This window comes from Eubalaena glacialis, chromosome 5, assembly GCF_028564815.1.
Source record: "Eubalaena glacialis isolate mEubGla1 chromosome 5, mEubGla1.1.hap2.+ XY, whole genome shotgun sequence".
Lineage (NCBI taxonomy): Eukaryota > Metazoa > Chordata > Mammalia > Artiodactyla > Balaenidae > Eubalaena > Eubalaena glacialis.
Window position 1 is genome coordinate 43,056,959 of NC_083720.1, and position 16,943 is coordinate 43,073,901.

Here is a 16,943-nt window from a genome sequence, read left to right on the forward strand (position 1 = left end):
GAGTTCATAGGTTGACTAAAGACAAGGCATGGTCTGATTCTGTTCAGAAAATATCAGCCTGAGAAGATAGCTCTGAACCATAGCACATTTTCTTTGTAAGAATTTAAGTTAAATAGAATATAAAGTATCTAGAATATACTCCATCTTAGAACCTATATGATACAGTATACCTTTTGAGATTTTTTTTGCTCCATTACATGAACAATTTTTGTCATGACAGTTTACTTTTTAAATTCTATTTTTTTAAAATATTATTTATTTATTTTATTTATTTGGCTGCGTTGGGTCTTCGTTGCTGCATGCAGGCTTTCTCTAGTTGCAGCGAGCAGGGGATACTCTTTGTTGCGGTGCGCGGGCTTCTCATTGCGGTGGCTTCTCTTGTTGCGGGGCACCGGCTCTAGGCGCATGGGCTTCAGTAATTGTGGTGCACAGGCTCAGTAGTTGTGGCTCGCGGGCTCTAGAGCGCAGGCTCAGTAGTTGTGGCGCACGGGCTCAGTTGCTCCACGGCATGTGGGATCTTCCCGGACCTGGGCTCAAACCCGTGTCCCCTGCATTGGCAGGTGGATTCTTAACCACGGCACCACCAGGGAAGCCCCTAAATTCTATTTTAAGTACATTTTGGAGCTTTGAATATAGTAGTACTTAATCTTTCATTGTGTGGTTGGAAATTCAAGTTGATAGCAAGGTCACATTAATATCTGATACTTGTCTCAGTTTAGTTACTTAACATTTGAGTCCCTATTCCATGGAGGATTCTGAGAAGGCTTTATAGTCCTTTATAATTACCATTTAAAAGGGCAGTCTTTGCCCTCACTGAGCTAAACTTAAACATTTTTGCAAAGTTTTTATAGTAAAGATAAAGTACTATTCATTCAACAAACATTTGAGAGCTAGCTATATTCCATAATTAGAAGGTCCCTACCCCTAATTAGCTTAGAAGTGTAGTGGCAGAGGCAGGAAAACCAACAAATTAGCTATGAACAAGTACAGTAGAAACACAAAGGTGGACATATTTGCTCATTTTTGCTCTTCTCTGTTCCAGTTTTATTTATTATATACCACTTTGAGTCTTTTGCTTTTCTATTATTTCTATTATTCTTAAAGTGGCCTTTAGGCATCGGCTAGTTCGACATGATTATTTTATTTTCTAGAAGATGGCACAGAGCCTAAAAAGGTTTAGTAGCTTCAGGTTAAGAAGCTCAGTGCTTCTTAAAGTATGGTCTTTGGACCAGTAGTCTCAGTATCACCTGGGTACTTACTGGAAATACAAATGCTCAGGGGCTACTCCAAACTTATTGAATCAGACTGTTGATGAGTCCCAGCAACCTGTTTGTTTAACAAGCCTTCCAGATGTTTCTGAAGCATACTCAAGTTTGGGAACCACTGTTATAGCTCAGTGATTCTCTGTGCCTCCCTCACCAATCAAGATCATTGTTCTAGTGAACACCTATTACTGATGAGTGTGTTATATCTCAGGAGTCTTTAAGTAAAAATAAGTAAGGGGTACTAATGTAGGTAATTAGTGATAAAACTCCAGTAAGATCCTCCAAGTCTAGCAGTCTTTCCATTCACTGTTACTTTTTTCACACTTTCAAATTCTTTGACAGCAACTTGTTTAGTATACAGTAGTGATTCTGTCCCCCTAGCTTTTAAAAGCTCCCAACCCTGATTTAAACATCAAAGTAGAATAAAAAATCAACATATTCTCAGGAAAGCTTCTTATGTTTTTCCTCAGCTTTCTAAAAGACTGGTTCTGGATCTTCTCTGGATTGTGGACTCCTTTGGAAAACTAATGAAAGCCATAAACCTTTTCAGAAAAAAAATATGGGTACATGCCTGTACAGAACATTATATATACTCTCACAGATTTCGTGGTCCTTCTTGAAGCTCAGAGACCCATTTCTGTGGAAACGTTTTTTCCACTTTTCTGGTTCTTCCTTTTCCTTTTTCTATGTTAATCATTTTTTGAGAGTTAAAAATGTCCTGCCCTGCCTCTCCTTCATTTACATACACTGCACAAGCACACATACACGCACATACCTAAATGAGTGGGGGCTGGCACTGACATATTTTGGGAATAGACTGCTTGGTGATTTGAGGAGCACAGGCCAGGGCTTGCTGTAATGGTTCCCTATATATGTATTTGTTCAAGTATATTGAGTGTATATTGAGCAGAATACAGTGTATATTCATGAGCATTAAAGAATCAAATTCCTTCTAGTAAGCAAGTTGAGGGATATAACATTCAGCAAAGAAAACTTCCAACTACACACAAGACTTCGTTCTGAGACTTGATGATATAGGAAACTTGCTGCAATGAGAATTCTTTCACCCTTTTCTCCCCACCTTCCTTTTTTGCAGGGGTGGGTAGAGGGGAGGGAAGATTTAGAAATGCAGAGGCCAATATGTGAGGATTTCAGAGAGCAAGATTTAAATATAAGTATTCTAGATGTTAGTCTTGGTTCCAATATTGGTATTTAATGTTTTTGATTTTTACTGTTTAAGATGTTTATGCATTCATTATGAAATTCTGACTATTAAATAACATATGATGTTTGATAGATGTTTAAAGTATGGTGCACTATGGAATTAAGCCCTTTCACCTCAAATATTTATTTTTCAAGTGCCAGTGTCTGAATTCCTAGATATATGTGAAAAGTTTAAAAGTTAAATAACAACTAAAAATGCTTTCTGTGCGTATAACATTTCAGAAATGTTTATAAGTTGAGAATGATAACAACAGAAATTATTTTACTATATTGCATTAATACTGCCAATGAAATAAGATTGCTTTTGATATGTGATTTTGGAGATAAATGTATGAAATATATTGTCCTCTAGTACAAGAGATGTGTTGCTCATGAGATCCTTAGGTATTGGTATTGTCTTGGGATGCAAACTGACTAGTAATATTATATTAGTCAGAAGTCCTATTTTATGTAAGAAGATTTAGATAGTATTTAATCATCACTTTCTGAAAAAATTGCATAGATTATATTCTTTTTTTTCTTCTCTTCTAGGATCGAAGTAGAATGTATGACAGTTTGAATATGCACTCTCTGGAAAATTCCCTTATTGATATTATGAGAGCAGAGCATGATCCTCTTAAGGGTAAGTGATTTTTATTTTCTTATATTATCCACCATTTTGTCTGCTTATCATTTTTCACATGAAAATGAGCACTAAGTAACACCTATCTCATCTATAAAATTCTGTTTGTTAACAAGAACCCTTGTTTTTATGAAAGGTCATACTTTTTCCTTATTTAGCTTTATGTCAATTTATACAGAGAGAAATGTAAACCTACGTCTCTTGACTTGTCGTTTAAGAAAAAGCCACTGTTTAAAGATGCTCGTCTGTTCACCAAAGGATGAAGAATGGATCTAAAGGTGTTATAGTCACTATTCTAGAATTCTTTCAAATACAGAAATATTAAAAAATAATAATAACTTTCTTGGAATACTTGCATTCGCAGTTTGCAGTAATTCCATCCTAAAATTGTTCTAGGTTAACTTACCTTGTCGTTTTTCTTCTACGTGTCATATCATAGGGATTTGAAAGTGTTTCAAGGTAGAGAAGCTATTCGTAAAAGTTGGAGCAGATTAGGAAAAAGAATCAGCCCCACTAATCTTACACTATCAGTCTCATCACAGTTACAGTTAACTGTATCTGAAGAAATTCCGTTAACATACTTGTTTTCATTTGTCTGCACATTACATGTTAGTAATTATTTTATATTTCTTCATAAAAAGTATCTCCTTGCCTTTTACATTAATGGTGAAAATCTAGCAAACTGTGTGAACTTGTGATGAGAGATATTAGTTGTCTGTTGCTGCCTAATAAACAATCCCAAAACTTAGCTTAAAACAACAATAAACATTTATTACCTCACACAGTTTCTGGGGGTCGGGAATTCAGGAGCAGCTTAACTGGTTGGTTCTGGCTCAACATCTCTCATTGAATCAAAACCACGGGTTACTTTGTAATCGCTCCATTTTTAATTCTGTAAAGCCAAGAATTACCTTACAAGAGTTAGCCTAAACACTCTAGAACTTCAGAGTTGGCAGCAAGATGATGGCTCTGGCTGAGTTGGCAATATTGATCGGATATCTAAACATTTTTGTTCTGATTCTGGATTTTGCTTGTGAAGGGGTTTGTCTTTCTATTTCCTTTATTGTTAGAGAAGCTCAGGGGATCATTGGTGATTGTCAATGATGTGTGATAATGTTAATTCTGCTCACAAACTAATAATGATATTTTGATTTTTGTTTTTCATTTTTTTGAGAGCGGTTGCTTCTAACTAATATTCAGCCTAGTTTTTTGAGTATCTGTAGTTGAGGGCTTGTTTTTTTTTCACTGTTATCCCAACAGTTCCAGCGGCATTTGTCTTGGATCCACTGTTTAAGAATAGAAACCGGCAAGCAGCTTGTGATTATGAAGAATTTCCCTCTGTTTATTTCCTTGCCTTCTGTAGATAGAAAACCCTTAGAAATTCTAATACAAGATAAAGTCAGTATTAACTGTTACCAGTGAATAATTAAAACTTTTTCATTGTTGTTTCTCCCAGTCTTCCTTAAAAAAGCCCTTTGAACATGTTAAGAGAAAACATTAATTATTTCACTATTAATTATCTCAGTTTTTCTTTTTTTCTAGCCTGTTTTATAATAAAAGTGGAGGGAAACCTAGAAAGAAGACTTTGAAAAAGAAAATGGAAGCAGCATAAGGCTAAGAGGAATTTAATAATTAAAAAACTCAAGTTAATTAAAAATTCTTTTGTTAGAAAAATTATCTTTGGATGTGGGAAGGGGAAAAACATGCTTATCACCACCTTTAGGAATCATGGTGACAAATCTCTGTTTCTAATTGGAGTATTTTATGTTCCACACTTATTATGACAGGGAACAGAGAAAAAAAATAAAAGAAAAAAAATTTTGAGAATGCTTCTCCACATAGAATTAAGAAATAAGACTGGTACTTCTGCCAAATTGCCATCATATACCTTTTAAAAATTATCTTGATACCAAGTGCTTCCACTTGGTTTTTTCTTTTATTACTAGTACAAATTTCCCTGCCTCCTGGGATATCATACTGTTTATCTTCCTCCCCACACTCTGATCATTACAGATCTTCTTTGTGCTGGGCCTCAGTAAAATCTGTGAAAGCAAGGTTATGACAAATAGGCGAAACCAATCCCTGAATTTGTTTCTCCTCCCTTCCATTCCTGATCTTTAGGTCATCACTTCAGCCTCTATCCCATCTCTCTTATCTTTTCACCCCTTTCAGAAAATTCTATTCTCTATTTAATATAAGGAAATTCTTTTCTTTTTTCTAATAAACAGAATGAATCTTATTTTATCCTTCTAAAATATTTTCAAAAAAACCAACCATTTGCTTTGTCTTTCTTTATGGGATCTAATGAACAAGGAGAAGGGAGTTGTGGGGTAAACTTGAAAAACCAAAAATAAAAACGAATTTCTTATTTCCCTTTGTGTTAATGGTGAAAGTTTCTAGAAAATTTTCTGTGTGAACTTGAGTGATGAAAGATTATATTAGTTATCTATTGCTGCATAACAAATTACCCCCAAATTTAGTAGCTTAAAGCAGCAATAAACATTTATTGTCACATGCAGTTTCTGTGGGTTAGAATTCAGAAGCACTTTGGCTGGTTGGTTCTGGTGAGGATCTCAGGAGGTAGCAGTCAGGATATCAGTGAGGCAACAGTCATCTGAAGGCTTGACTAAGGCTGGAGAATCCTTTTTCAAGATGGCTTACTTATGTGGCTGGCAAGTTAGTGCAGGCTGTTGGCAGGAGAACTCAGTTCATCACGTGGACCTCTCCACAGGACTGCTGGAGTGTCCTCAGAGCATGGTGCTGGATTCCCCCCAGAGCAAATGATAAAGCTCAAGGCGAATGCCCCAGTGTCTTCAATGATTTAGCTTCAGAAGTCTCACACCATCATTTCCATGACATCCTACTAGCGACATAGGCCAGCCCTGCTCAGCTGGGGAGGAGTCAGCTACTCAAGAGCTGTGGCTACTAGGAGGCAGGGATCAGCGGAGGCCTTCATGGAGGCTGCCTTCCACAGAGATGAAAGGCAAAAACTAAATTTGCATTTGGTTCTGCTTCTCTAAAGGAAAAGAGAAAGTACTTCAGGTGAGAGTTAATGTTGATAGACAGAAAAGCAATCAAGCAGCTCTCCGGAATCCAAAGAAAGTCTATGGCAGGTTACTGGCATGACTGATAACTGACTAATTATACTAACAGAAGGACCCTCCCACCCCCACGTAAGCCCACAATGCAAGCCTGATGGTTTTTACAACTCAGTAGGTCATTGTTTAATGTTAAGGTCTTTATAGTCTGGCATAGCAGGTGGAAGGGTCTTGTCAAGGCTCTAAAGATGTGAAGTGATGGCAACCAAAGATGGGGCTCTGAATGTATTTTATTCCACTTTTGTTCCTTTTATTCTACTTTTGTACCAGGCAGTGTCCAAGACCCTGCTGTGCATTATGTGAAACAGACGTGGTCTCTGTTCTTGTGGAATGTGGAATGTACAGCCTAAGGGGGAAAGAGAGACCTTATATGTGTAATATACATAGATACATAGAATATACTAATATAACATGATGTATACATGCAGTACATGCAGATTATGTATAGATATAGCTACAAGTTTTAGAAATAGTATGGAGAGAGGTTATAAAGTGTTCAGGGAGGTAATAGGTGGAGGTACCTAATGTAGCTATGGAGTAAAGAAAGCTGAGACCTGAAACCTGAGCAGCACAAAGATGAAAATATATTGGGGGGAAAGTGTCAACTAGACAAAGGGACCAGGTTGTATTTAAGAGCTCATCACAACTGAGGAACTGAAAGCAGACTAGTCCTGGCATAGATTGTTCAGGGCTGCCTGATGCTGGTTGGGTATAACACCGCTCAGCCAGTCCAAGGGTTGGGGGGAGTTGGGGGGGGGGTGCTGCTGCCTTTTCCTCTGTACTGTGAACAGTAACACACTGTTTTATACTTTCCTTAGTACGAGTGGCACTGACTGATCTGTTTTATTTATTCTGCAGTGGTTTCTCACCATGAACATCCTATTTTCTGATGACTGTCTTGATTTTTGACAAATATTTTCCTTTTCAAAGAAAGGACAAATATAAATTCTTTTAATGGTTAAAGTAAATCATGCTTTGCCAAGCGCAGTTCTGTGATTTTACAGTTTTGTGTTTGCATACCTATTTTAAATAATCTGTGATCTTTTTATGTATGTGTGGGTCAGTTCATTCCCCTTTAAACAAAAGAACAAGACAGTGATTATTGTTAATCTCTCTTCCCTCTCTGCCCTCAGCAATTTACAAAAAAGGTCTTACTGTGTAAGCATTTTTTTACCAAAAATTGCTTACCCCCTCCTCCAAAGCATAAGGGCAAACAAAAAAATTTAATTTAAGCACATAAAAGATCATTTGAGAACAGTAGGAAGAAATGTAGCTTATATAACAATCTTAGGAGGATCTGTCTCAGCAAGTCACAATGCCTTTACTAATGTTCCCTGAACAATTCAGGGGAATTCAGGAAAAAGGATTTAGAGCGTGATTTTACAATACCAACATATTTTAGAAGTGGATGCCTTTAAAATGTTTTTATTTATTATGTGTTTTTATATATATAGCATCATTTTTATTACTTGACTGCTAAACTCCTAAGACTCCTGAAGTAAAAATCTCTGCTTATTTTAAGGAAAATAACCCCTGAGAAAATAAGGAATGACTTCTATAAGGTGCTAAGTGGTCCTGGTGGTACCAAGTAAATTCTTGCTGCATTTCTTTGAAGAAGACACTTCTCTTTTCCCTCTGATTCTCTTCGCCTGCCTTAGTATAAAATTGAAATACAGAGTCACAAAATAACTTGTATAAATTTCTAAACGTCTGGTGTGAGAACTTACATTTTGAACTTAAGAACTTCTAAGCTGGACAGAGGTTCTCAAACTTGGAGAGCATGTTTAACGGGCAGGTTTCAGGGCCCTGCTCCTAGAGATTGTGCATTGCAGACTATGTAACGAGTACACTTTGAGAAACTCTCGTATAGGAGAACAAGATCAAGGAGATCTGTGAAGAATTTTTAAAATTTTAGTGGAATTTATTAAAATACAGCAGAGTGAATAATAAAACTGATACCAATAATATCCATGCCAAAGTAGTTACATGGCTCCTCTTAAACTGCCCTAGCTTATTCACTCTGACAGAGAGAGGCATGCATTTCTCAGAACAAGTTTTGCTTTTCTTTAGCCACTTGTGGTTCCTGAGTCAAAATTTTCACAAGTGCCAAAAAAAGTATAGACAAAAATCATTTCATTAGAATGTCTTCAAAAAAAGATAATTAAGGATGGATTGCTATGTATGCTTTCAGTTTTTAAATAAAATGTTTCCTTTTATTTTAAAAAGGAGCAAGTAGAATTTACATATTCTTTTCCCTTTACTTCATTGATTTTTTTTTTCTTTTTCCTGTAGCTCACTGGCCTTTGATAAAGAGAAAAAATCATTATCTTTGGAATAAATTATATTTACATAGAAGCCATATACATTTTATTATATGTATTCTGACTTTAAGAGTTGATCACTGTTGTGACATACCTGATACCTTTACCCCCAACTACTCAGAATTTAGTTCATCTTAAGGAAAGTACGATTTACAAGAGTTTACCTTCTGTCGTAATGCCTGCAGATTGAAAAGGAAATTTTGAAAGTGTGGCTGTAAAAGTTCTTGTTTTAGAAGACTTATTTGAAATACGGTATCATGGATAGAGATTTTAAATTTTTATTTCTTTTTAAGTATGTGTCTTAATTAGCAAAAATATTATTAAATTTAGAGTACAGTTGAGTTGTTATTTCTTCCAAGCATCTTTGAATATTCAACTAAATGATCTGAGTTACATCAGACTGCAGTTTCTTTTTTAAAAACTAAAACCCATCACACAGAAATGACAATGAATTTTCTTAAAAATCACATTTATTTATTCAGGGCATATATGTGTTCATTAAAAGCTTGTTATTCACACAAAGCGTCTTTCTTAGAACTTTAAACGTGGGCTTATACCTCTTATTTTTAAATTGAAAATAAAAACAAAAAGAATACTTTTTATTTAGAATTTGCAGTGATAAAAGCAAGTATATGGGATAACTAGGCCTATGAATTTTAGCTGCTTATGGTATTTGAAAAGGATCTGAGAATCTCTAATGAAGGTTTTTCCCTCCAGAGTATAGGACTTTATCCTTTTGAAAATGTTTTTCTTATTACAAAAAGTAGTAAGTATTCATTAAAAGAAATTTGGAAAAACTCGGGGAAAAAAAGTTTTGAAATCATCAATAGTTCCACAAGCTAAAATAACCACGTTTGATATTTTTGGTGTAAAATTTTTCTAGTCTTTTCTTTTTAAATGTGTAAGCATAAGATATTTGAGATATTCCAATGTTTACCTTCCCTCCAACTGGGTTAGCTTTTAAAAAATTAGTTAAGAAAAATATATGTACATAGATTAAAAAGTGAAATAGTGCCATAAGACTTACAGAGCTAAAAATAGAAGTCTTTTCCCTCATTCTTCTCTGTTTACTTCTGATTCCTGTTTCCTAGATGTAGCCACTTTCAACTTTATTTTACCAATTCTTCATGTAATTATTTGTAAATATTAAGTGGTGTATGCCTTATATTTCCTACATTTTAGGTATTATCTTTTGACTATCTACTTTAACTTACCCATACCCCAACATTTTCCCTGCTCTGTCCTCTCAAAATTATTTTACGACCACTTTTGTTTAAATTAGAGGGTATATTTACTATGATAATGCAAATATTATTCATAGGTGCACTTCATATGTTCTGTACTATAACATTTTCTTTTTCATATAACTTTCTTTTTCCTGGAATTAATCATCGTCTCTTTTGGTTTGTTTGGTTAGTCTTCTAAGTACTAGTCACTAATTCATCCCAAAATATATTTATAGAACACTGAAGCTGCTCTCAATACATGTAAAAACATCAAATAGTCATTTAGATTGATTTTTTTTTTTCCTGCTGTTGTAGGTATCCTTGTAGCCCACCGTAACTGTCATTTTGGGAGTTCCCTAATTCCAGGAATTCCTTTTTCCTTTGGAACTCATGTCCTGATCTCCATGTGCTTTCTTAATGGTTTATGCCTTTGTTTTATTGGGCCTGTCTTACAGAACCTTCCTTCAGATGGGATATAAATTTGGAGACTTGTATGTACGAAAACATGTTTATTCTACCTACATAAGATGATAGGCTGGTGTGGAATTATATATTAGTAATTTAGAATATTGAAAGCAATGCTTCATTACTTCCAGGGCTACTGTAAATATAATACCATTATAAAACCTGTTCATTTGTATGATTGATTGTCTTGTTTTCTGTTTTTAAATTTTTCCTTTTTTTTTACTGGAAGCTTTTAGAATATTTTCATGCCTGTGGTTCTGAAATTTTGTAATAATGAATGCGGGTCTTTCCAATGTATGGTGGTGGGGAAGGGTTTACCTACCTGTCTTCTTCCCCTGTCTTCTTTCCTTTCTTCCATCTTTCCTTCCTTCCTTCCATTTCATTGTTTTATTTCTTGCACCGCACATTCATTGAGCCCTCCTATTTAAGAGATTAATTTCCTTCAGTTCTTGGAAATTTTCCATATTTCTTTGATAATTTCTTCCCTTCTATTTTTTATGTTACCTCTTTCTGAAACTCCTGTTCTTGAAATATTAAGCCTCCTATACTCATCATTTGCTTTTCTAATTTCCATTGCTTTATCTGTTGTTTTGCTTTTGGAAAGGTTTCCTCATCTCTTATTTTCAACCCTTCTAATAATTTTTTTATTTTAAAATTTTTCTCTGAACAACTTTTAAGACCCTCTTTAAAAAAATTCTGAAAACTTTCCTATTTTTATTCTTTGATCTTATTTCTCTGGAGTATTTATCTTTAAACACTGTATTATAGTTTTGAAGATTATTTTTCCATTTCCTTGTATTGTCTATGCTTCTTTTAAGCTCCTCTTTTCTATTTGTTTGTTTTCTCATGCTGGAGGCTGTTGTCAAATATCTTATGATCCTTTGCTGTCCATTCATTTTTAAAGATAAGACAAAAATGGTGATTGGAAACTGTGTATGTAGTTAGGGCTTATAATCTAGTGAGCATTACTGTAAGCCAATCATGGAACTATCACAATGTCTGTACTCACGTCTTTTCTTTTGGTCTGTGGAATGAACCTGGTTGTATGTCTTCCATTCTTCTGCCTGGGAGCTGTAGGCCTGCCTACTAGCCTTCTTAGAAGAACCAAAGAAGGGGCTGCGTGTCTCTCTGGTTCATGTAGAAACTGACAAGCAATCATCAGCCTTCCTGTTTTCAGTTCTACTCATATCTACTCTCAGTAACAACCAGGGCTTCTTATTTCTGAACCTTTCCAGGTTTCTGCTATAGTAAATGGCTTGTTTGTTGATAATCTTCCCCAGGCACACACCAGTTTTGCTTTCAGTGCTTTCAATGATTTCTGGTCTCCAGAGTCAGCTACCACTCACCCATTCATGTTCACAGCTTTTGAAAATGTTGATATGATTCTTCTGTGATCTGTTCCCATTCTCTTTGTTCTAATGTGCTGTCATTTTAGTGCTTTCAGAAAGCAGCAGAGATGAGCACTGTGTTCAGTCCTCCATGTTCAACTGGAAGTCTCTGTAACCCCTAGTCCACTTACCTCCTTAGTGAAGCCTCCCTAACACTATAGTCAATAGTAGGTTACTTTGGTAAAGATTGTTAAGGAACCATATTCGTTTTTAATTTGAGCACCTTTCTCATTTATTTTTGAATCAGTCAGTTTTGGTTTTTTTTGTTTTTTTTCAGTGTATAGAACTTTTCACATGATAGTGTGTCATGGGAGCAATGACCACTTCTGTTTTTGCTTTATTTTTAATCAGCATCTGTTTTAGTGCCAAGCAAATAGAAGGGGCTCAATAAATTATTGGCCAAATGATTAAACATTTTTCCACAATAATTTTTTATCATTATTTGTTTAGAACTTTTAAAATTATTTACACACATGTAAAATAGTTTGTATAACCATTCCCCTACAGTTGGACATTTAGGTATTTCAATTTTTAAATAAAACTCAGTGAGCTCTTTCTGAGTTTATTTCCATAGAATAGACTTAATACATTTGCTTTTGAGGCTCTAGATGTATATTGCAACTTATTTTTAAGTTTTATGCCAGTTTATACTGCCACTGATGATGTTTGATTGCCCATTTGTTATTGTTTTTTTTTTTTTTTAAACCCAGAAATCCTTTTTTTTTTTTTTTTTTTTAATTTTTTTTTTTTAATTTTATTTATGGCTGTGTTGGGTCTTCATTTCTGTGCGAGGGCTTTCTCTAGTTGTGGCAAGCGGGGGCCACTCTTCATCGCGGTGCGCGGGCCTCTCACTATCGCGGCCTCTCTTGTTGCGTAGCACAGGCTCCAGACGCACAGGCTCAGTAATTGTGGCTCACGGGCTTAGTTGCTCCGCGGCATGTGGGAACTTCCCAGACCAGGGCTCGAACCCGTGTCCCCTGCATTGGCAGGCAGATTCTCAACCACTGCGCCACCAGGGAAGCCCTGTTATTCTTAATATTATTTTTGTTAGTAAACCCTTTTACAGTTTAAAGTTTTGTGACCATTAGTGCAACTTGATTTTAACATTAATTGCATATATCAGTTAGTACCAGTTTTATTGAAGTAATTTTACGATAATACATTATCTTACCAGATGATTAATGACTTTGGTTTAGCCTTTTGTGTTTTTTTGTCTTTCTTTGTGGTTCTACTTTACTTGAAATAAACTTTTTGATATTCTATGTTTCTTGGTGTTTCTTAATATATTTTCTAGTCATTAATTGGATAAAAGTTTTAAAAGTTATAAATAATTATTAGGTGAAAAAATTATGATGAGATCCTGAATTAAGAGTTAGTTAACTTGATTAATTTTCCTGGAAACTAAAGTAGATTGATGGCTTTTATTAGATGTAGATAAGGAATGATTCTGTTGCTTTCTTGGGATCTGGATCTAAGGGTATTTTCTACATTTGTATGATCTTATTCTTAGGCTTTTATGAGGCATGCATTGAGATTTGGGAGTGAGGTCAGGAATGACTGTCCTACCCATAGGATCTGAGCAGAGATTGGAGTTACTCAAGGTTGGTAATGACCACATTCTGAGTGGATTTTACTAGGCTTCCTATGAACCATTTTTTTTTTTCTAATTAGATTTCAAAGTAAAGGTGAAATGTAGATAATGAAAAAAATATGAGAAGAGTGTACCAAACCAGTGGGAGCAATGCTTTATTTAAAGCATATAAAAAGGAAGTATTAGAATTTTTCATTTGAGGGTGTGTGTATGTGTGTGTGTTTAATATATGTATACAATATATAACATATCATTTATTGAGCACTTGATATATGCCAAGCACTGTTCTGAGGACTCTACATGTATGTATTAACTTATTTAATTCTCACAACTAAGGGTAGATATTTACCCTTAATTTACAGTTGGATGACTGTGGTGGCTTACTAACAATAATTGTCTAAGCTTCAGTGCTAGTAAGTGGTGGAATTTAATAGCTCTTGAGTTTGTGCTTTTAACCACCACACCATACTGCCTCTCTTACTAGTTGGTTTAATGTTCTAACTCAAACTCTTTATGATTCTAATATGTGATTTAAATGTTTATTTTTCCTATTAAAAGGAGTTGGCAGAATGTGTGGCATTGTTCTTCAGCAATTTTCTCATCAGTAATGAGGCATCATTAACTGTGAATATTGGGGCTTTGGAGATCATTTTTTGGATGTACTCATTAAGAAAAAGAAAACAGTTGTGGAGAAGGGAAAAATTAATCTTGGCAAAGAGCAAAAAGCAAGACTTGTCTTTTCCCTCCCCCCCCCATATTTAAGGGGTTTAGAAATGAACTGATAAAAGCTTGTTCTGTGATTTTTCCATTCACTGAGACAATGTCCTTTCCATGCCCCACATACAAACATATATTTAGGTACTGTGCTTTAGATTGAGCTTATGGTTCACATAACAGAATGAGCTATTTCATTCATCCATTTAATACATATTTGAGTCTGTTATGTACTAAGCTCTGTTTTAGATGCTAGAGTAGGGAATAAAAAAGACAAAAAAAGACGAAGTCCTGCCCTTATGCATCTGTTTGAATGAAGGATAGAGACAACAGGAATCAGTGCTATGAAGGAAGAAATATAGTGTCAAGGGAATAGAGAAAGAAAGAAGCTGCTGTTTTAGACAGGATGGTCTGTGATGGCATCTCTTAAAGACCTAAGTGAAGTGAGAAGTGCAAGCTTTTGTCATATCTAGGCAAGTGCATTTCAAACAGAAAGGAGAGGAAATAATACAGATTTTGAAATGGGAATATGCCTGGTATTTTTACGTAATAGCAGAAGCCAATGTGGTTAGAATGGTAGAGCACGAGGGGCCAGATATTTATTCTAAGTGTGGGAGGGTTTTAAGCAATAAAACAACATGAGCTGACTTAGGTTTTAAAAGGATCACACAGACTGCTGAGTGGAGACTAGACAGTGAGGTTATTCTGGCAGTCTGAAGAGATGGGGATGGCTTGGGCCAGGGAGACAGTGAAGGAGCTGGTGAGGAGCAATCAGGTTGATCTGTATGTTGATAATAGAACAGTTGACAGATTTATACACAGATTAGACAGAGTGAGGAGTAAAGGTAACCCAAGGTTTTGGGATGAGCAAACTAATGGAAAAAAGTGCTATATACTGATCTGGGGAAATATGGAGTTGAGGTAGAGAGTTGCAGTTGCAGTCATCTGCTTGGAGATGACATATGAAGTTTTGGTAGTAGATAATATCACAGAGAGAGGCAGTGTAGAAAGAGAAGTCCAAGGATTGAATACCGGGGCTTTAGCATTTAAAGGTTGAAAAGAGGAAGAGGATACAGCAAAGCAGACTTAAGGAGTGGCTGCTGATAGAGGAGAACCAAGAGAGTATGGTATCTGGGAAAGGAAATAAGATGATACTTCATCAGATGGATATCTTCTTGTTAACTAGAGACTTTAAATTTGAGAATACACAAACATTAAGAGATGTTGAGGAAGTGATTGCTTCATTTTATCCTTTCCAATTCATATTTCTATAACTTAAAAGAATGTTTAAATCCAAGGAAAAAGTGAAATAAGAAATGTTATAATTTTATCACTATTTGGTAAGTTATTTTTATTGGTAGTAAGTAGTTTAGAGAAAGAACTCATATGTTGATATATATCAATAAATGTATATATGTGAATAGTCTAATATTGGCCTAACTTATTGCAGGTCTTTCAATACTGCTTTGTTAAAATTTTAGTAACTGGTAATTTGTCTTTACAATTGGTAAATTGTATGCAGTTGTCATATTTCTCAGTGTTTTTTGATGCTCTAATATGCATCTGAAATGGCTAACATGAATTGTCTTTTTATATATGTATTATGCATATTAAAATCATAATAGACTAATAAGACAATTTTTGAGACTGTAGGTCCTCTAGTTATTCACTGACACCTAAGAATAAATATATATTTTTCAAAATTGTTTATTTTAAATTTTATAGTATTTTAATGTAAAAGAAAAAGTACCAAGAGGTAGTATATACCCATTACTTATAGATATGTTAAAACCACCTTAAATTATTATACTTTATCATATTTTCACAATAATAAATAATAACCCAGTTACCTAAAATTCAATTTGCCCAAACTCATTACTAGAGGACTTTATTTGTAAGGTTAGTTTCTTCTGGTATGACAGAAAACTCATAAGCAGCTTAAACAACATAGAAGTTTTTTTTGTTTTACATAAACATAACACTCCTAGAAGCAGTACTGTGATTTTCATGGATCTAGGGTCCTTCTGTCTTGCTTGCTGTTCTGCTATCCTTCACACCCAGCTTCTGCCTCATGATCTAAGATGGCTGATTCAGTTGAGCTGTTGCTTCTGCATTCCAACAAGCAGGAGAAAAGGTAAAAGAAAGGGGGAAGATCTTCCCTTGTAAGGATACCTTCCAGAAACTTCACTTTACCAATTTTGTTTTACATCCTGTTGGCCACATCTTAGACACATGGGCATACTTAACTACAAGGAAGCCTGGGAAATTTACTTTTTTACTCTGGGCAGCCCTGTGTCTGTCCATTTGGGTGTCCTAGTATTGACGGAAACAGGTGTTAGTCTACAACTACCAGTCTGTGCCACAGGCCCTTAGATAATAGGGAGAAATTGGTTTTATAGCAATGTGGCTTTTTCCTATTTTTCTTTTCTATATTAAAGTATAAGTTAGCTATTATGCTACATAATCATTCTGTGAATTTTTTTAATGGATGAATTTACCCTACAACCAACCATGTATACTTTTCTCCAGATTATTTTATTAGCTAGGAAGTCATTATAAGATAGTGACTAAGTATGGAGCTAATCTGCCTGTTTTGAATTCTGCCAGTGCCACCTGCCAGTGGGGTAACCTTGGGCAAGCTATTTAACCTTTTGTGGCAAAGTTTATCTTCAAGTGGGAAGATAATAGTACCTAACTCACAGGATTATTATGAGGGTTAAATAATTGGTTGTAAAGAACTTAGAAAAGCTCCTGGCACATTATAAGCCCTCCAGTGTTAGTTATTACTATCAATTGGCAGATTCTTAATTAAAGTAATTTTAATACTATCCCATGTAAAATACAGCTGTGAAAGTTGACTTGTAAAGATGTATTAGTATTTCACTGTGGTAGAGGAAAAGTAATTGGGTAATTTTAAAACAGTCTAAATTTGCTTATTTCATTTTGGAATATTTCGTTAGTTATATTGAGAGATTTTCTTCTTTGGAGAATTGTATTTTAGAACATATTTACAGATGTATATCCATTTG

General features: G+C 35.0%; 1 protein-coding gene across 5 annotated transcripts in view; it reads left to right on the forward strand.

The window, feature by feature from the left end:
• CPEB2 (cytoplasmic polyadenylation element binding protein 2) overlaps nucleotides 1-16,943 on the forward strand; it is a 59,402-nt gene that overhangs the window by 11,272 nt on the left and 31,187 nt on the right. For all 5 annotated transcript variants that reach the window (XM_061191247.1, XM_061191249.1, XM_061191248.1 and 2 more), the window contains one exon: nucleotides 3,021-3,111. In XM_061191247.1, coding sequence (XP_061047230.1) covers nucleotides 3,021-3,111 — 91 coding nt within the window. The remainder of the gene's footprint in view (nucleotides 1-3,020; nucleotides 3,112-16,943) is intronic.